Source organism: Nicotiana sylvestris, chromosome 11 (genome assembly GCF_000393655.2).
Source record: "Nicotiana sylvestris chromosome 11, ASM39365v2, whole genome shotgun sequence".
Classification (NCBI taxonomy): domain Eukaryota; kingdom Viridiplantae; phylum Streptophyta; class Magnoliopsida; order Solanales; family Solanaceae; genus Nicotiana; species Nicotiana sylvestris.
This window is the reverse complement of record NC_091067.1, coordinates 151,470,520-151,492,886: the sequence shown is the minus strand read 5'-3', so window position 1 is coordinate 151,492,886 and position 22,367 is coordinate 151,470,520. Positions and strand designations below refer to the sequence as shown.

Sequence of the window (22,367 nt, the reverse complement as noted above, 5' to 3'; positions counted from 1 at the left end):
GATTTGTCAATACTTATGTTAACATTGTCAAGTAATAAATTCTCATAGTCAAGTAATATATTCTGAAATGACTTTCATGAATAGTTTCTGAATACATATAGTTGAAATATTTTTATACAGATAAATACATATGCACTATACAGTTGAGTATAACTGAGTATAGATGAATACTAAAAAATACAACTGGATACAGCTGAAGTATTTTTATGAATAATATAGTTGAGTAGCACTGAATGTAAATGAATACACCAAAATACAACTGAATATAGCTGAATAATACACTTAAATACAACTAACTACTGCTGAATAAAATAAGCTGAATACAACTGAGTACATCTGAATACAACTGATTACGTAAAACCTATTTAATACATCTGAAATTGTGTTCTTTAATATGTGTTATCTGAACTTGGAAGATACATCTAAATGGATGCTGCTGAATACAACTGAATACAACTGAACTTGACAGTTAAATACAACTGAATACAACTGAATCCAGAAAAAAATACATCTGAATTCTTTTATATAACCTACCATCAGCAAACATAAAGTTTCTGACTTTGACATTAACATGTTCATTAACTAAAACGTGTTCAAGCAAAGTTGCTTGGTATTAACACATACTTGAATCCTGTAAGATAAATATGTATCCAAACTGAAGAATAAGCATGAATACTTATGAACAAATCAGTGAAACAGTGATTGAAAAGTTGCAATTGTCATACACGAACACTGTTGATAAAGTGATAAGTTTTTCAAACTAAATACCATCTACACCAAAAACTACTCAAAATAGTATTCATCTTGAAACTACACTCCAAAACTACAATAACCTAAAGCTACTCTAACACTATCTGCATCTTTGAATCTGACTCCGTGATTTGCCTAGCAATATTTGAAGGTGCTTCATTCTCGCTTATGGCATCAGCGTCTATCTTCCGCATAGCATAGTTCCAGAGGAGAGCACCATATCTTTGACGAAGTAGAGAGGAATCAAATGTTATTTGTGGAATCTCTCCAAGAGTGCTCAGAAACTCTGCGTATGCTGCAACATGCACCCCACAATCCTAAAAAATAATTTATTGAAACAATTAAAAATAATGCATACAATTAGATTTGTATATAACATACAATAATGATGCTTGAATACTTACATGCTACCAGCTTTCTGTTGAGGCAGATCTGAAATGAAAAAAACTTCAAAGGGATCATTATGTGACTTGTCAGTGTATGCTGAGTAAGTAGACCAATCTATGCCTTGACTATCTCTGTAAAAGCCACTGATTGATAGATATAGAGGTACAAGCTTAGCTAGCTTATCAATCTCAGAAACTACATAAGCATCATGACCTGCAGATCTGTACGAGTCATACACTTTGATACATCTCTCCTTGAATGAGACAACAGCCAATACCCAATGTAGTTTGTCCTTCAAGTTGACTGGTATCATGACATTATCCACAGTATGTCAAGGTATATTTGCATGCAATCTGTAGCCTCTTATGTACTCACATACCACATCCTCTTCTTTGGCTACATTAGCATTACTATCTGTATCAGCATACCTGTCGAATATTTCAGCGATTCTTGTCTTGAATATACAATCAACAGTTGTATACTTGAAGTTGCTTGTTTGATTGTACTTTCCCTTCTTTCTCAAATAGTAGAATATGACGTCAATATGATATACACAAAGTTAAGTACATGGTGTGAGTCCAATTAATCAAACTATTAAAGAATATAGTTGAATACAGAGAAATACATATGAAAAATACAGTTGAATACAACAGATTGTATGTGAATAAAATTGTTGACTACAACTGACTACAGCTTACTACATCTGATTAAAACAATTGAAAATAACTGAATATAGCTGAATAATATTGAATAATACAATTGACTACTTATGATTTAAAGACTTCAATATGACTGTCTACAGTTGAATATAGCTGAATACAGAGAAATGCAGTTGAATATAGCTGACTACAGCTGATTAAAACATTTGAATTCAATTGAATATATTTAAATACATCAGAATACAGGAGTTGAATAAAGCGGAATACAGAGAAATGCAGTTGAATACATCTGACTACAGCTGATTAAAACAATTGAATTTAATTGAAATTAGCTGAATACAGCTGAATAAAGATGTTGAATAAAGCTGAATATAACAATTGAATACAGCTAACTATAGCTGATTAATACAGTTCAATTCAACTGACTATAACTGAATATATTTGAATACACCAAAATACAACTGAATACAACTGAATGCAGAAGTTGAATAAAGGTGAATATAGCAATTGAATTCAGCTGACTATAGCTTGAATACAGTTGAATACAGCTTAATACAGCTGAATGCAAATGAATAATACAGCTGAATATAGCTGAATAAAACAACATGTTGTTATTCAAAGAAAATTAGTCAGTTAGGGGGGAAAAACTTACGTTGTCATCCCATAGCTTCCCATCAAACGATAGAAGGAAAAACCAATTTTTTGAATTAACTTGATCAACTACAAAATCCAATGGTATATGAAGTGTTGACTTGTTCTTCTTGTAATGGTCTTCCAAATTACTTCTACAAGTATGGTATAAAAAATATTATATAAATTTTTAAAAATATAAAAACTTAATACACATACCGGGGGAAAACTCACCTCTGATCATGTCTAGCGAGAAGACCATCACGAACCCATTTGTCATATTCCTGAATGATTAACGTAGGATGTGGCCCCGTTATTGAATCATCCTCAAAGGGGTGTCTTTTTTCAACAATGGGGGTCAACTTTACTAAGGTACCTATTGTTTATTGAATTCGTGATTAGAGACTTTTATATTTAAAAACCTTGAGGAAAGCTGAATCTTTACTTTATAAGAATACTAACCTGCGGAGTCGAAGTTATACTCATAAGGCGAAGAGTACCATCTACTTGGTCGTCGATTCCTATGAGATGGTATTGGGGTTGATTCAGCTTTTTTTGCATTGTTGTGAATTATAATTTTAGTTTCTGGAATTTGACTGGGAAGAAACTTGTCGTCCAGCTCAAATTGAGATACATAGAATTTTGTAGATATACCTTCTTGACCAGTAGATGGTATGTTGGACGGCACCTCTGATGTAGTTTTCCCCTCTCCTATATACTCCAAACATTGATCATTAAGCACTTGTTTCTGTTAGTTGTATGTATCATTGTTAGTGTATTAACTTAATGTTACAATACAGTTAAATACATATGAGTGTAGTAAGAAAATAGATTTTGGTAATGGAAATGGGAGTTTGAAATACATCACACATATTCAAGAAATACAAATCAGAATACATCAAAATACAGCTGAATATGTTTAAATACAGTAGTTAATTCTATTTACATATTAAGGTTAACACAGATATGAATACAGCTAAATACATGTGTTGGCCGATGCATTTATCAGTTTAGTGAGGTAGTTAAAGGCTAGTCGAATACATACAACATTTATAAATACAATTATTTAATTATAACAGCAAGCAGGAGATATAAACAAATGCTCAATATGTTAAGAATGGTAAACCTCAACATTATCTCCGACATCTGTGTCAATGCCATCATCACGTCTCCCTATGGGTTCCTTTCTCTGGTGTAAACTTTCAGTTTGCTGATTTTGTTGAAGATGGTCAGAAAGCTTCTTGAAGTTATCATTGATTAATGTTCTTAGAGACTTGAACTCTCCTATAACCTTAACAATACAAAAATAATTATAAGATTGCGCTAAAAATATATGAATGTTATTCATTAAACTGTAATGTTTAATTTGTGGTTAAATACTCACGTATTCTTTGAATGAATTTAGGTCTTTCCTCAAAGAAGATACTTCGTCAACTTGGGAATCTTGCAGCTGATTGTCATGCAAAACTTTATGTCCAAATTCGGATACACAAACAGGAGGAATCTTGGGTTGATATTGTGTTTCGTTAGGATGCCTTTCGTGTTCCTTGCGCTTTTTATGGGACGGTGATGAAGATGGACCAACACTTGCAATATGTTTCTTCTTACATTGAAGCTCGGGTGTAGGAGAAAAGTCATCTGAATCCTCTCCCGATTTGTCTGAATGAGCAGGAGAAGGTCTCTTCTCAAGATCGACGCCTGCAGGAGGATTCTGAATAATGGCAAGCTCTATATCGCTTGGACTGATGTCCTTGTAAACAATCTAAAAAACGAAATACAATCAAAGTCTTACTAGAAACATACAAATGCAGATCTGGAATACAAACTGAAATTTGTATTGAATATAAGGCAGCACTAATGATTTGGAAATAATATGCAATTGTATGAAGAATTAATAATGAAGGCTACAGCAGCTATATATTGCTGTATGCATATGAATGCATTTGTATGCATTAGATGTATTCAAATGTATACAGTTTTTGTATGCATTTGTATACAAGTGTATGCAGCTGTTTATTAGTCCCTATGCATTTGTATACATGTATCTTGAATCTGTATGCAAGTATTTATATCTGTAAGCATATGTATACAAATGTATATTGTTGTATGCATCCCCTGAAAATGTATGCAGCTGTATTTTGTGTCTGTATGCAGCTGATAATACAAATATTTTCTATCTGTATGTATTTGTATACAAATGTATTATGTTGTATGCATCCCCTGAAAATGAATGCAGTCTCTTGTATGCAAATGTATGAGTAATCTTTGTGCATTTGTATGCAGCATATTTGTGAGAATATGACAGTTGAAACTACAGCAGGTATTACATCACCAAAAATGTATCTGAATGCAGCTGCATACTTATATATGCAAATGTATGCCTATTAATTATTACTAAAATATAAACTATCAATGATACAATTTGTATAGTACCATGTTCCCGATGTCATTGAACATGTCGTTCATCAGATAAGCAATGGTTGGCTGATATCTGGTGGTTCTCCAATTGAGTATTTTGGGGACCACGTCATCAACTCGGAGTGCAATTTTGGAATCAACAACTGAATAGCACTCATAAAACCACACTTGCATAGCCAGTGGCATCCCAGCTATCCTGTAATACTTCTTCTCAGCATCCATCTTCATGCTAATCGATTTTGTCAGCATTTCAAATGCTTTTAAACCCCAATGATATTCAGAATAGCGCCCACTCTCTACCAAGTCAAAATGTAGCCTTGGTATAGTTGTACTATTCTTCTCGGATGAAAAAATGAAGGTGTGTATGAAATATAACAAAGATATCTTCAAGGCATCACCATCATTGTCGGGACCCCAGTTCTTGTCAGCAAAGCATTTCATCAATTGTTCCTTCTTGACAAGATTAGCACCTCCAAAGTAAGTCTCAATAAGCCGATTAGGAAACTTTTCACTAAACTCAAAATCTTCATCATTACCAACACATTTGAGGCCAGTCACAATCGCAAACTCCCTTAATATGAAATGTAATGAAGTACCATTGACGTGTACTGTAAATAATTGTTAGGAGTGCCTTCTAACTGGAGAGCCATGAAGCATCTGAAGAGTTGATGTTGAACTTCACAACGCTTCATTTGAAGAAATGAGCCAAAGCAAGTATTGCCAAGTTGTTGGTACTGATCAGGAGTAAGGTTCTCTTTTAGCTGGGAGACTATATCAGTATTAGTATAAACACTGATATGGGGTGCAAATTTTGGCTGGTGTTTCACAAAAAAATTAATTCCCTGCATTTAACAAGAATAAATACATGTAAATACAATTGAATACAAAGCATATTTCATAGTAAATCTTGCATGAATACATATGAATACAACTACAAACACTTAGAAGTATAGATATAACTGAATACACAGAATATATTACAGTACATCTGACATGAATACATACGAATACAACTAAATACATTGACAAGGCTAAATACATATTAAAAAACTAGCTACAACACACATGACATAAAAATAAGTAAGCAGAATACATATGAATACAATTCAAAACTTACTGGAAAATTGAACAATTGCAAACAAAAAATAACTAAGATGAATACATATGAATACAACTAAAAACATACTGGAAAATTGAACAGTTGCAAACTATCAAAATACATAAGAATACATATACATACTTATAAATACAATTGAATACAGTAATACCAAGTAGTAGAAAAATGTGAAATTGAATAAAACTAAATATATTTAAATACAACCAGATACATACGAATACAACATCGTACATGTAAAATAACTTGAATAATTATGCATACATATAAGTTTCTTTGAATGCATATTGATACAATAGCAATAACCTTTTGGTGTCGTGTATCTGATATTTTTTTTGCAGCGACTTCCTTTACATTGACACATGAAGAATCATTCATAGGTTTTTTCATCTTTGAAACAACTGGATTTTTTGTTTCTTTTGAAGATTTCTCAACTTGGACTTCTTTCGACTTGTCATTGTGTAATTTAGTTCTTCTCTGTGAAACTGTAGTTGCTGACTTACCTGCAAAATCCGACTCCCCTTGAGTTATTTGCAACGAGAAAGAGGGCCCATCAAAATTGAGAATTTTGGTGGGTATACCTCTGGTTATCATCTTGTGTGGCATTGAATCCGCCATTAAAAAGAAAAACCAAAGCTTCCTAGTGAGCAAACAATACCAATGGTTATTGTTTCAGAAATTTATGAAAAATCGGTATAAAAATTAGAGAACCAAATTAATGATATCAAAGTTCGAAGAAGTAAACTTACCAGGAGAAAAACTTACCAAATTTTAAGATACATTTTGAATGTGGGATTGATAATGGCGAAGAAATAGAGAATTTGTGTGGGAGAAGAGTTATGAAACGTGGGTTTGTGGGAGAAGAGAGTAAAGTGTATGCAAAAAGATAGAGAGAACGTGTTTAGAGCAGATATACGGTAATTATGTGAAAGAAAATACTAAAAAGGAGAGAGAAAAATATTATTTAGCATATATGGTGCCTTAAATATAGGATGTAACTATAATTAGATATTTTGCTATAAAGGATAAAAGGTATTTATATGATGTAATATTTTAAAATGGTATTTATTTAAAATAAATAGGGTACTAAGGTTTTCTATAGGGTGTAAAATTTCCTATTTTTATTAACATCCCTTGAATTATTCACTTGTTTGGATAATGCTTGATGTTGGTCAACCTTCAAATCGATTACTTGTCAACATGGTAATTATAAGAGGAAAAAAGAAAGAGTAACACAAATAGTCCAAGTCCAATGGCTATATAATAACCACTTTTACGGCTGATCCTTACAAGATGGTCACAAATTAAAAATTAATGCAACTTTTGTCCATGTACGATCATATATATATTCTAAATAGCAGCGTTAAAAGTGGCTGTTTGCGCAAATGACCCCTTTGTAAATGTATGCCCCCTGCTGTATCTTGTTGTGGTTATGTTGTTTAATTCTGTTTGCAAAGCATACCTCTAATTTATCTATACTAATAACTATTAATTTTTATTATTATTAATGGAATTTCTTCACATTCCAAAATAATAAATTTATAACTTATTGTTACTCCCACCCAACCGCTTAAACCAAAACTAGATGGCGTATGTATAATATATATATGTGTAATTCGTGTATAATATATGTATACTTGTATATAATCAATGTATAATCTATGTATATCGATTAGAAAAAGTAAATATTGAATCCGACTGGTTATTTGTGTAAGATCCCAAAAGAGAGATCTTCCAAGGCGGAAGCTATTTTTCCAAGTAGAAATAGAACTTGAAGGGAATTAAAAAAAAAAAAGATTAGCCATCAAAATAAAACATTATTATCACACTAACAACAATTACGTCTCGGTCCAAACAAGTTGGTGTCGGTACATAAATCCTCGGTGACCACAAAAGTTCTGTAAACACTACTAGAAATCCGGAAAAAAACGATCAATATTTAGCGACCAAAATTGGTCTGTGGGAAAAAGCGACCAAAGTTTGTCGCTAAACTAGCGAAAATAATAAAATAAATAAAAGAAACAAAGTAGTGACCAAGGTTGGTCGCTACTTGGTTGCTATATTAGTCAAAATGTTGACTGGAGTGGTCAGACTTTCTTGGTCAAACATTTACTGAGATTTGTGACCAATGTTGGTCGCTAAAGTGGGACCCACCTACAAAATTTTAATAATTATATTATTATTTTAAAAATATTATAAAATATAAATATATATAATATATTATAAAATATAAATATATATAATATAAAAATGGCGACCAACGTTGGTCGCTACTTAAAGGGTAGGCAGATACCGACCAACTTTGGTCGCTTAAATGGGGCCCAGTTATACAATTTTAATAATTATATTATTAATTTAAATATTATATGAAATATAATTAAATTAAATATAGCGACCAACTTTGGTCGCTAAACTAAATTCTTGAATAAATAGCGACCAAAGTTGGTCTCTATTCAGGTCAACAATGGTCAAAATTAAAAATCACTTTTGTATTTACTATCTAAATAATATAAATATAAGCCGTTAATACTTTTGTAATACAAGGGATGAATAGTACTACGAATCGTGCGTCTCTCTCTCTCTCTCTCTCTCTCTCTCTCTCTCTCTCTCTCTCTATATATATATATATATATATATATATATATATATATATATATATATATATATATATATATATATATATATATATATATATATATATAATATATACTTACGCTATATTATGCACTGAGTATAAGTCTATTAGGTAATATTATATCGAATATAGCTTACATATATAATATATATATACTTACGCTATACTATACACTAAGTATAAGTGTATTAGGTAATACTGTATCGAATATAGCTTATATATATATATAATATACTTACGCTATACTATGCACTAAGTATAAGTGTATTAGGTAATACTGTATCGAATATAGCTTATATATATATATATATATATATATATATATATATACTTACGCTATACTATGCACTAAGTATAAGTGTATTAGATAATACTGTATCGAATATAGCTTATATATATATAATATATATATACTTACGCTATACTATGCACTGCGTATAAGTGTATTAGGTAATACTGTATCGAATATAGCTTATATATATATATATATATATATATATATATATATATATATATATATATAATATATATACTTACGCTATACTATGCACTGAGTATAAGTGTATTAGGTAGTACTGTATCGAATATAGCTTTTATATATATATAATATATATACTTACGCTATACTATGCACTAAGTATAAGTGTATTAGGTAGTATTATATCGAATATAGCTTATATATAATATATATATATATATACTTACGCTATACTATGCACTTAGTATAAGTGTATTAGGTCATACTGTATCGAATATAGCTTATATATATAATATATATATACTTACGCTATACTATGCACTGTGTATAAGTGTATTAGGTCATACTGTATCGAATATACCTTATATATATATAATATATATATACTTACGCTATACTATGCACTAAGTATAAGTGTATTAGGTAATACTGTATCGATATAGCTTATATATATAATATATATACTTACGCTATACTATGCACTGAGTATAAGTGTATTAGGTAGTATTGTATCGAATATAGCTTTTATATATATATATAATATATATACTTACTATGCACTAAGTATAAGTGTATTAGGTAGTATTATATCGAATATAGCTTATATATATATTATATATATTTATGCTATACTATGCACTAAGTATAAGTGTATTAAGTAATACTGTATCGAATATAGCTTATATAATATATATATATATATATATATATATATATATATACTTACGTTATACTATGCACTAAGTATAAGTGTATTAGGTAGTATTATATCGAATATATATATATATATATATATATATATATATATATATATATATATATATATAGCTTAAATTGAATTAAAATCCTAAATTTATACTACATATGTACATAATTTTAAATTGTATTATATATATATATATATATAGCTTAAATTGAATTAAAATCCTAAATTTATACTACATATATATATATATATATAATTTTAAATTGAATTAAGAGTAATATAATTTTTTTAGAAATAGCGACCAACTTTGGTCGCTATTTCTAAAAATTCAAAACTGATTTACTTACCAAAATAGCGACCAACTGTGGTCGCTATTTTTAATTCCAGAGTGTCAAAATCGGGATCCCCTCCCATTCTTTCTAAAAAATTCCCAAAATCTCTCTTTTCTCTCTCACACTCAACCCCCCCCCCCCCCTTCCAACTCCCAGCACCAGAGGCCCCACTCACGTCACCAACGACCACCGCCCAGCTGTCGCCGCCCCGTCGCCGTCGCCTCTGCCGCTGCTGCGTCTCTCTCCTTCTCCACCTCCTAAAAATTCTAGGTTATAATTACAATTTATATCTTTTGTGTAAGCTTATAATGTTTTGTTTATTAGCTATGAATTAGTTTCAAATGACTAGTGTTTCAATTGATTATTTAACATTGTATTTTATAGAAACCTAGGGTTTAGGTTGTATTTATCATTATTTAACATTTTATAAAAATCTAGGGTTTATAGAAATCTAGGATATAAATTGAAACTTTTAGGATATGAGTTGAATTTTTAGGATATGAATTGAAACTTTTAGGATATGAATTGAAACTTTTAGGATATAAATAGAAATTTTAGGATATGACTTGAACTTTTGTGGATATGAATTGAACCTTTAGGATATAAATTGAACTTTTAGTTTATGTTTAAACTCGTAGGATAAGAATTGATGAACTTTTAGTTTTTAGGTTTTGTTCTTGTGAATTGAACTTGTACGATATAAATTGAAGCTTTTATGTATGACTTGAACTTTTTACGATATGAGTTGAAACTTTTAGGATATGAGTTGAACTTTTGGGAAATAAATTGAACCTTTAGGATATGTATTGAACCTTTAGGATATGACTTGAAGTTTTAGTTTATGTTTAAACTCGTAAGATATGAATATAACTTTTAGTTTTTAGGTTTTGTTCTTGTGAATTGAACTTGTAGGATATAAATTGAAGCTTTTATGTATGACTTGAACTTTTTAGGATATGAATTAAAACTTTTAGGATATGAGTTGAACTTTTAGGAAATAAATTGAACCTTTAGCATATGTATTGAACCTTTAGGATATGACTTGAACTTTTAGTTTATGTTTAAACTCGTAGGATATGAATATAACTTTTAGTTTTTAGGTTTTGTTCTTGTGAATTGAATTTTTAGGATATGAATTGAAACTTTTAGGATATGAGTTGAATTTTTAGGATATAAATAGAAATTTTAGGATATGACTTGAACTTTTGTGGATATGAATTGAACCTTTAGGATATAAATTGAACTTTTAGTTTATGTTTAAACTCGTAGGATAAGAATTGATGAACTTTTAGTTTTTAGGTTTTGTTCTTGTGAATTGAACTTGTACGATATAAATTGAAGCTTTTATGTATGACTTGAACTTTTTACGATATGAGTTGAAACTTTTAGGATATGAGTTGAACTTTTAGGAAATAAATTGAACCTTTAGGATATGTATTGAACCTTTAGGATATGACTTGAAGTTTTAGTTTATGTTTAAACTCGTAAGATATGAATATAACTTTTAGTTTTTAGGTTTTGTTCTTGTGAATTGAACTTGTAGGATATAAATTGAAGCTTTTATGTATGACTTGAACTTTTTAGGATATGAATTGAAACTTTTAGGATATGAGTTGAACTTTTAGGAAATAAATTGAACCTTTAGCATATGTATTGAACCTTTAGGATATGACTTGAACTTTTAGTTTATGTTTAAACTCGTAGGATATGAATATAACTTTTAGTTTTTAGGTTTTGTTCTTGTGAATTGAATTTTTAGGATATGAATTGAAACTTTTAGGATATGAGTTGAATTTTTAGGATATAAATAGAAATTTTAGGATATGAGTTGAACTTTTAGGAAATAAATTGAACCTTTAGCATATGTATTGAACCTTTAGGATATGACTTGAACTTTTAGTTTATGTTTAAACTCGTAGGATATGAATATAACTTTTAGTTTTTAGGTTTTGTTCTTGTGAATTGAACTTGTAGGATATGAATTGAAACTTTTAGGATATGAGTTGAATTTTTAGGATATAAATAGAAATTTTAGGATATGACTTGAACTTTTGTGGATATGAATTGAACCTTTAGGATATAAATTGAACTTTTAGTTTATGTTTAAACTCGTAGGATAAGAATTGATGAACTTTTAGTTTTTAGGTTTTGTTCTTGTGAATTGAACTTGTACGATATAAATTGAAATTTTACGATATGACTTGAACTTTTTACGATATGAGTTGAACCTTTAGGATATGACTTGAACTTTTGTGGATATGAATTGAAGGTTTAGGATATGAATTGAACTTTTAGTTTATGTTTTGGAATTTTAGATTGCCGGAGGATTATTAGAAGAGGTTGATGACGTTATTAGACATGCAATAGAACTTCCACCAAGAATAACTAAGACACAGTACCTGAAAAAGTGTGCCTTTAATTGTTCATCTCATTAGCGACAATGATGATGAGAAGGCAATGGCATGTGTTTCAAATAGTGATGGTATAGGTAAGAATTTAGTATTTTCTAAGTAGATAAAAGAAGCTTATAGAGTAATTTTGTACTTCATTTTCCATGAGGAAAAGAAGTTTAATTGAGAGTGACAAGGTTGATGAAGACGGAATGTGTTCCGTTGGTCATGGCAGTTCCCATAGAATGGGGATCATAAGACTCTATGATGACAGAGATTATAGGAAGTTTTGTTCTAAATTTTCTTTCAAGTCTGATCCGTACAAGCTTAATGTGATATTGGTGATATTTCTTCGGATTCAGACAATGATTTGACCGACAAAAGTATGGAAATGCTCTTAAAAAGAATTAAAGGTAAAATCTTTTCAGCATCCTTCTCTACCAAGAAAAACATTTTACCTTTAATTCTTTTTAAGAGCATTTCCATACTTTTGTCGGTCAAATCATTGTCTGAATCCGAAGAAATATCACCAATATCATATTAAGCTTGTACGGATCAGACTTGGAAGAAAGTTTAGAACAAAACTTCCTATAATCTTTGTCATCATAGAGTCTTATGATCCCCGCTTTATGGGAACTGCCAATGACCAACGAAAAATATTCCGTCTTCATCAACGTTGTCACTATCAATCAAACTTCTTTTCCTCTTGGAAAGTGAAGTAGAGAATTCCTCTATAACCTCTTTTATCTACTTAGGAAATGTTAAATCCTACCTATACCATCACTATTTTGAAACACATGTCGTTGCCTTCTCATTATCATTGTAGCTATAGAGATCAACAATTGATCAAAGACACACCCTGTCAGGTACTGTATCCAAGTTATTCTCTGTATCCAAGTTCATCCCAAGTAATAGTACCACGAGGATAATCACCAAAGCCACCAGACAGCTTTATGATGCCAATGAAGCAAGATGGGCTATTCAACGAAACTCGCATTGTAAAAAAGAAGAAAGAGACTGATTCAGAAAGGAGGGTCGAGCCTCGACTATATACATGTAAGTTTTTTACTTTTCATTAAGTATTTTGATTTACTTTTATATAAATTTTGAAATACTAATTCAATATATATAATTTTTCATATAGGTTCGCTTCACATGCAGCTGACGTGGGGGAATTCATACGCAGTCAACCACCTAATGAATCGGGCGAGGCAATCCAACTTTCGGACGAGGATGCTGAAAGAACACTCCTTGAGTACTTTATATACTTTGAACTAGACAAAAAAATTTAGTTCTATTGTGTTAGTTCTTTTTAGTTCGAATGGGCTTGTAATAAGCGTTAACTTAGTTTTGTTAGCTTAATGTGTTAGTTCTATTGATTGTTGCTTTTAATTGTTGTTGTTGTTGTTGCTGGCATAAAATGCCTGTTTAGGATGTTTGGTAAGCTGGCAGGTGGTGTAGCTGCCAAAACAGGCAGTTTCTGCCAAAAATATACCAAGAAAAGCGACCAACTTTGGTCTCTATTTGGTCGCATTTCACTATAAAAAAAATAATTTTCTGGGCAATAGCGACCAACCTTGGTCGCTACCTGCCCAGATTTCTATTAAAAAAAATACAATTTCTGGAAATATAGCGACCAATGTTGGTCGCTTATCTTTAAAAAAAAAATTAAATTCTTGAATTTAGCGACCAACTTTGGTCTCTATTGTCCAGATTTTAAAATATAATATTTGGATTAGAGACCAAAGTTGGTCGCTTTCTAATGATTAATGATAAATTAAAAACAATGTATTTCATATGTAGAGACCAACTTTGGTCGCCAAATTTATATTATTAAATTAATATAGCGACCAAAGTTGGTCACTAAAGTCAAAATCAGAATATTTGGTCCTTTTACCTTAGAGACCAAAGTTGGTCGCTAATTAGCGACCAACTTTGGTCCCTAAAATAAAGGGACCAGCAATATTGCGACCAGGCATGTTTGGTCGCTTTTTGGTCGCTTTTTGGTCGCTTTTAGGCCTATAAGCGACCAACTTTGGTCGCTTTTTGTGGTCGCTTTTTACCGGATTTCTAGTAGTGAAAATTTTCTAAGCGAATACATGTAATAATGATGAAAGAATGAATCGTACCCTGTATTATCCGAGTAATTATGTTGTAATCCTACTCACTAGGAGTAGTAAGGTAAGGTCTCGTTCCCCTTGTACTTTTTCTGTTGAGTTTTAACAAACAGGTATGGGACAATGCCAAATTTTCTATCATTACAGGAGGTGAAAGCTTGGGTGGATGAATTTAATTTGAAAAACATATAATTATTAACTGAGTGAATAATTTTATATTACAAGTACATTTTAAGTTGCCATAGAATGTACATTTTATGGCAACTTAAATTGTACATTCTATGGCTGTTTGTGCAAATTTTATATTACAAGTACATTTTATATATTGAAGGACTTTTTTCACTTTTAGCTCGTGCCATAAACTATTTATATTCGATAGCCGAAAAAGTGTATAAAATTTGTATAATTTTTGTTATAACATACAGAATGTATGTATGTTTGTATATTAGATATAAATGTATATATATATATATATATACAAAAAATATATATTTTTTCGACTATTATTTTGAGAGTGGCTATACAGTTTCATTTTCTGTACGTTTAATCAGAATCCAAGTCCAAATTTTATATGGACTAATCCAATAAATTTCTAATGGCTACTGGCAACAGCCATGTTATTAAACTTCTTTCTAGGGAAAGTATCAGAAAATATTAGTAGCATATAAAGAACTTCTTCGTAGAAAACATTGTTGTTGCAATAAAATACAATTAAGCTTTTAGGAGTATCGACTAAAGGTTAATTGGTTGTTGCCGGTTTTTACAGATAAATTAAAGAAAGGAATGGTCACAAACCTTCTTCACTTTATCTTGCATGGACGAGCTCTTCATGAAGGTCTACAAATCACCCGGCCCCAATAATGACCATCAATAACATACATTGTATTCTTAGATCTGGTTAGATTTTAGTTCATGACAAAGCCTCATTCTCAGATCGCCAAATTTTCAAATGACAAATACAGTGTATATAGATGGATTCTTGGATTAGGTCGAATTTTTGTTCATCTCCATTTTAGGTATATATATAGTGTGACAATGGTTTGATTGTGCCATTTCTGACGAATTTTCTTCTCATCTCGGCCTGTATATGCATTGAGAATGTAGTTGTATTTGACTTTATTTATCGATGTTGTTGCTTTTTGATACAGTGTATGATTGAACTATTTAATCATTGTATTCTGGTTTTCACACATTTAATGCATTTTTCTAGCTTGTATCCAATCTCTGATAGGTTATATTGATTGTATCCAAAATACAGCTATTATGTGTGAAAGACTACAGTTAATACAGTTTTCAACAAAGTCGTATTAATAGATACAACCATTATACGCGAACAAATGCATTTGACATGGACGGATCTACATATTGAATTTAGGTGCTTCAGCACCCATTAACTTTACCACATTGTCTGTATAGCTCTATAGAAAATTTGAGGCATTTGATATATTAAACCAGGAAGCCCCCAAAGAACAAAAAGGTTGATAGGTGCTTTGGTCAACAAGGATATTTGTTGCTTTAGTAGTGTGAGGGGGTGGGAGTTCGACTCCTACTCATAGCAGGCTCAATTTTACTATCTTTAGTCACTTTTTAAAAAATTTATCCAATAGGTACATTTTTTATCCAATACTGGTACTTTATTTATTTTCTTTCCAAACGTAGTCCCTGAATTCTATTTTACCTTTCCTTTTTTCTAAAAAACTTTCCTTTTGTATTTACTTAGTAATTCTCTATAACAAAGAAAGAATGTAACTCCACGGTTCGACCTCTTCTAAAAGTAAATAGTTCCTCTAGAGTGGCAAGATCCATCAAAAAACAAAATTCTCGTCAGTTGCATTTTTCGTTACACGTGTCTATAATATTAATACGAGTTTTTTATTAACATTTTTGACTATCATGTTCAAATAGTTATGCACTTAAACTATGTGATTGATAGTAATTGCACGTCAAGAAAAGTTGAATACCCATGAACCCAAAATCTTGGATCCGTCACTGGTATTTGATACAACTATTCCATAAAATTGTATTTATTGATGCAGTCTGGCAACAGATTGATACAACTGAAATTTGAATTTGGTTATATGCATTTGACATGGCGAAAATGATACATTAGCTACGGTAATTAGGCACATTGTTGCTACGTGGAGTAATTAGCTATCAAACTATAGTCACTTTTTTAAAGTTCCCTTGTGCTAAGGCCGTGCGAGTTGCAGGCTTATCGACGCTACAAGAAAAGTGATCTTTTGTGGCGGCCTTGTGTAGCGACCTTTATAGTCGCCACAAAAGTCATAGTTTCTGTGACGACCCAACAAGTTGCTACTAAACGTTATAGCATTAGTGGCGACAGGTGAACCCATACAATTTAAATCATGGATCCGCCTCTGTAGCTAGATACAAGGATTATAAATCCGTAGCCATGAGCTAGTTGTTTTATGAACTAATTTTCTGCAATTAATACAAGTCACTGCTTCCACATAGGACAGTAACACCAAAAAACTAAATTGTATTAGGTGAAATAGTGCTTTGGCTTCTAATTATGTGTTCCTCAATATGATTTTGGGGCAAAATAGTTATTTTTTTTCGAAACATAAATTTTGTTGTTATTTCTTACCTTTGTTATGCCACAAGCTATAGCTAAAAAATCTTAAACTATAAAAACCAATAAGTCTTTCCAGTTAATGGCATAGCCTCTTTATGTTGTTTAACTTATACCTGACCTTTTTATAAGTGAATAACTACTCTAAGTCTAACTTGAAAAAAAGCAATTATTACTGAGCAGAACACTAGTGGTTCGGCCCTTCCCCGAATTCCGTGCATAATGGGAACTTAGTGCACTGGGCTATCCTTTTTTTTGTAGATTACTACACGACTACTAAGTAAATCTTTATTCTCTCGGGGTGATTTATTTGGTTTTTTTAGCTATCTTTTATATGTTATACTTTAGTTTTAATGGATTATTTTTGCTGCCTAAAATAAAGTTGCTATTCATTTTGGGGACTTTTGCATCTAAAACCAGTGACAAATTTAAAAAAAGGCCTGAAGTTATTTAAAAAGTGAGTAGAAGTTAAAAAAAAATTAAAAGTGGGTATAGATTAAATGGGGGAGACCAAATAAAGCGCCCCATGTAATTTTTACCGATTTATGTTGTAGGCCACTTGCAAATCGAGTCCAAGCCCAAATTGGAACTTTTTTTAAAGCAGATATCTATCTATATTATATTAAAAGCAAGAAGAACCTTAGCGAAATGACGTTCACCTTTTTTACCCTCTAAAATATATTTTACATCTGACACAATTATAATAAGTTACTTTCCTAATATTTAAGACACTTAAATCTCCTAAAAATAGATTACTAAATATTTTCTAGTTAAACTAAAGAACTCCTAATTTTTAGCCTTTAGCCATTTTAACATATTTGTTAAATAGAAAACGTGTGTACACATTACCATCCAATAAAATACTATCAATGAAATAATATTTACCTAGAATGAAAGACTAGAATTTAAAACGGAAAAAACTTACCCGCACCGGATGTTTACACCCTACTAATAAATATTTGACACATATCATTTTATTTAACTACAACTATTAATGATTAACTATAGTTAACTATCATGTATTTTGCACATAATATTAATTAATGATATAAAATAATTAGCATCTAACGACAAAATGACGGCAATTTATTTACACGTGGGTTTTGTTATGTTTTCGTTCATATGCTCTTGAAATCTTCATGCATACTCAGTTATCCACATAATCTTGTTCCAGTAGTAAAAAATTTTGCCCATTAAATCTCATAAAACTCTTGTGCCACTAAACTCTATCATTACCAGAATGAACATGAAATTTATGTCCATGCTAAGATTAGTTGATTTTGAATTTATGATCATATTCATTTATCATACTTCTATTTCATTTTTAATGTCCTAATGTCAACTTAGTTAAGAATATGATATATGACAGGCGGCCAACACTACACCTGAATATAATAACTAGATATTTGGAAAAAAAAATTGGTTAGATGAGAAATTTGTGTGAAATTAGTAGTTAAAAGGATAAAATCATTTAAATTGAGGAATTTTTCTAGCGAAAAGATTATGGTATATTTTTATTCACAAACTCGGCATGCAATATAAGGAAATCAAGAGCGCAATTTTGATTATGTAATTGGTCGTTTTAGCCAACCAAGCATTCAAGGGTATCCTACAAAAGTTTTATTAGCCTACATAAGCAATCAAGGATTTTCTTGAATGTGTGCAAATTCTTGTCACGACTCAAAATCTAATCATGGTCGTGATGGTGCCTATCGTATTACAAGACAAGCCTATTCCCAAAATATCATTACTAATTTGATTATAAGAATCTAATAAAATATTTTTAATAATTTAATTCTTGATAAACTAAACCAGCTCTAAATATAAATAATATAAAATACGGAAACGAGTCCCAAACATCCGGGTGTCACTAAGTCATGAGCGTCTAAAACTATGAACTAAGATATATAAACTATCTAACTGTCAAAAATAAGAAATGACAAAAGGAGTAACAAGGTCCTGCGGACGCTGGTAGCTACCTTACAATCTCCACAAATAGCCGGCCTGAAATCAACGATCGCCGCGCTCTAACACACCTGAATCTACACATAAAGTTCAGGGTGTAGTATAAGTACAACCAACTCAGTAGTAACAGAAATTACTAAGGAACTGAGCAGTAGTGACGAGCTAAGCAAAACAGTCCAATTATTTATTTTTCAAAATTTTAAAAATAATAGGAATAAATAGATAAATTCCATAACTCAATAAATGCCACAAAGAAATTTAACAGATAAATGCAGCAACAGCAAAAGTAAATGCAACCTCACAGCAATGTCACTCCAACATTCAGTACTCGCATTCAGCACTCAACACTCAATACACTCAGTATTCTATGCTCGCTGGGGGTGTGTACAGACTCCGGAGGGGCTCCCAAAGCCTAAGCGCTAAGCACAGACAACTCACGTGCTACCATATCAATACCTGGATTCCGCACGGTCAACTCACGTGATACGCAGATAACTCACGCGCTATGGTATCAATACCTGGACCCGCACGGTCAACTCACGTGCTACGCGGACAACTCATGTGCTATGGTATTAATATCCTCACAACCAGGCCTTCGGTCTTACTCAATCATGTACCTCACTAGCCTCACCATCATCAACAAATAAGGGAACACAGCTCACATCAAGTATCACAACATATTAGCAAATAATAGAGACTGAGGTAAACATGTACAATAATTTCTATGACTGAGTACAAATAATGTGAGCATGAATAAAGCCTAAGCATGATCTCTAACATGAAGGCAAACAAGTTAAACAACAAGTAAACACATAACTACAGATAATAGCTATTAGGCCTCGCAGCCTCACGGGACGGACCAAGTCTCAATCCCTCGAGGTATACACCCACACGCCCGTCACCTAGCATGGGTATCACCTCCAAACAATCATATGATATCAAATTCTCAAGGTTTATACCCTTAAAGCCAGAGTTAAAACTGTTACTTACCTCAACAGCGTAAAATCCTACTCCGGGATGCCCTCGTCTCTGGACTCGGTCTCCAAAAGCTCCGAATCTATCCATAATCAGAATACTACTATCAACATAGTCTAAAGAATCGAATTCCACAATAAAAACTACATAAATATGCTAGAAATCCGAAATCGGCCAAAACCTGGCCCCGGGCCCACGTCTCGAAATCAGTCAAAAATGGCAGAATAATAAATCTCGTCCTCTCCTGAGTATAACCATATAAACTTTATCAAAATCGACTCCATTTGGTCCCTCAAATCCCTACCTAAAACTCTCCAAAACTCAAACCCTAACTCCCTCAATTTCACTTTGAAATCATCAATCAAATCCCTAAAACGAAGATGGATTCATGAAATATAACCAAATCCGAGTAGAGAACACTTATCCCAATCCCTACGGTAAAAATCGCCTCCAAAATCGCCCAAATCCGAGCTCTCCAACTCAAAATTTTACCGAATGAACAAACTCTTATTTTATATATTTTTTGCCAGCTATTCTGCCTTGTTTCTCGTGCCAAACGATCCTGATACTCACTTTTTATGCCTCCAATGGATTTCTTGTGAAATTCTAGTTAAGTTAGGCTTTTGAATCACTCAATTTGACCTTATAATGAATGAAATATGTTGGTTTCAATATTTGCAAATAGTGCAGATTTTTAAATATGCCGTCAGTGACAATTTCATAATTAATCTGAAAAATCTTGCAACCTAATTCTTAGTAAAATGATCATAAAATCCTCATACGATGTCCAAATTTGACCATTCTTTTTGCTACGGGTCAGTAATTACGATACGAATCTAATACTTCAATCAAAAGAAATCAGAGCTCGTTTGTTCAATATGATATTATTTATGCTTGAAGAAACGGCGTCGAAACATAAGAAAAATGAGCGCAACACAACTCAAACCTATCCGAAACTCACCCGAGGCCCTCGGGACCTCAACCAATAATTTCAACAAGTCATATATGACTACCCAAACTTAGTCGAATCTCCAGAACACCTAAAACAACACCAAAATACTAAATCAACCTCGAATTCAAGCCTAAGAACTTCTAAACTTCCAAAATTCGCCAACTATGCCGAAACCTATCAAACCACATCCGAATGACCTCAAATTTTGCACACACGCCAGAAATGACATTGTGAACCTACTCCAACTTCTAGAATTCCATTCCGACCCCGATACCTAATTTTCCACGGTCGACCAAAATTGCAAAATTTCCAACTTTCGCCAATTCAAGCCTAATTCTACCACTGACCTCCTAATTATATTCTCGACACACTTCTGAGTCTAAAATCAACCAACGAAGCTAATCAAATTATAAAAATCCAAATTTGAATTTGTCTACTCATAAGTTAACTTTCGGTTGACTTTTCTAACTTAGCTTTCTAACTAAGAGACTAAGTGTTCATTTCACTCCAAAACTAATCCGAATCCAAACCTACCAACTCGATACAACTCAACGCAGCTGAACAACACGTAAATAAGCATAGATGGGGGAAATGGGGCTTAACTCTCAGAATGAACGACCGGGTCGTTACATCCTCCGCCTTTTAAATAAATGTTCGTCCTCGAACGAGTCTAAAACATACCTGAAATCACATGATATATCACATAATTCAATCACTCACAACAATGATTTCTAATTATAGCAGCTGCCCAAAACAACCAAATGCTGATAATAAACCTCTTATCAGACAAAGCCTGAACAAGCTATATCAAGTCACAAATCAAACACCCATTAGTCCTTGCTACATATCAAGTAAACACTTCTCGTCACATTCGATCAATCCGAACACAATCTCACAGTCAAATCATACTCACCACATAGCCATCAAATCATAAATCCCACTAATAGGGGCACCAACTGACATATAAGCACGTGCTCACACAATCAACACATCAGTGCTCAATCTACAGTCAAAACTCGGCCTCAATTCCTCAAGACTGGCCCAACATCAACACACAAAAATCACATCTCGCACCTCATCCAGGGAATCACAATCCGTCGATGCACAACTGATACCGAGCGCTCATGTGCGCATACGAATGCGTGGAAGGAATTCAAAGAGTTACACTTCAAGCTGAATCAATACCACACGATAAGAATTCAAGAAGGTGAAGTTTTCCTAAAGGTTCTGCAGCCTCTTGAAGATAAGTACAGACGTCTCCATACC

General features: G+C 32.1%; 1 protein-coding gene across 1 annotated transcript; it reads right to left on the bottom strand.

The window, feature by feature from the left end:
* Window positions 1-839: 839 nt before the first annotated feature.
* On the bottom strand, window positions 840-6,576 carry LOC138881849 (uncharacterized). The gene is made up of 11 exons (XM_070162135.1): window positions 6,223-6,576; window positions 5,566-5,686; window positions 4,860-5,452; window positions 3,811-4,188; window positions 3,553-3,717; window positions 2,889-3,174; window positions 2,661-2,802; window positions 2,449-2,581; window positions 1,517-1,591; window positions 1,199-1,429; window positions 840-1,067 (listed from the first exon to the last, which is right to left on the bottom strand). Exons 1-11 carry the CDS (start codon window positions 6,574-6,576, stop codon window positions 840-842), a joined length of 2,706 nt encoding a protein of 901 aa, XP_070018236.1.
* Window positions 6,577-22,367: the final 15,791 nt, after the last annotated feature.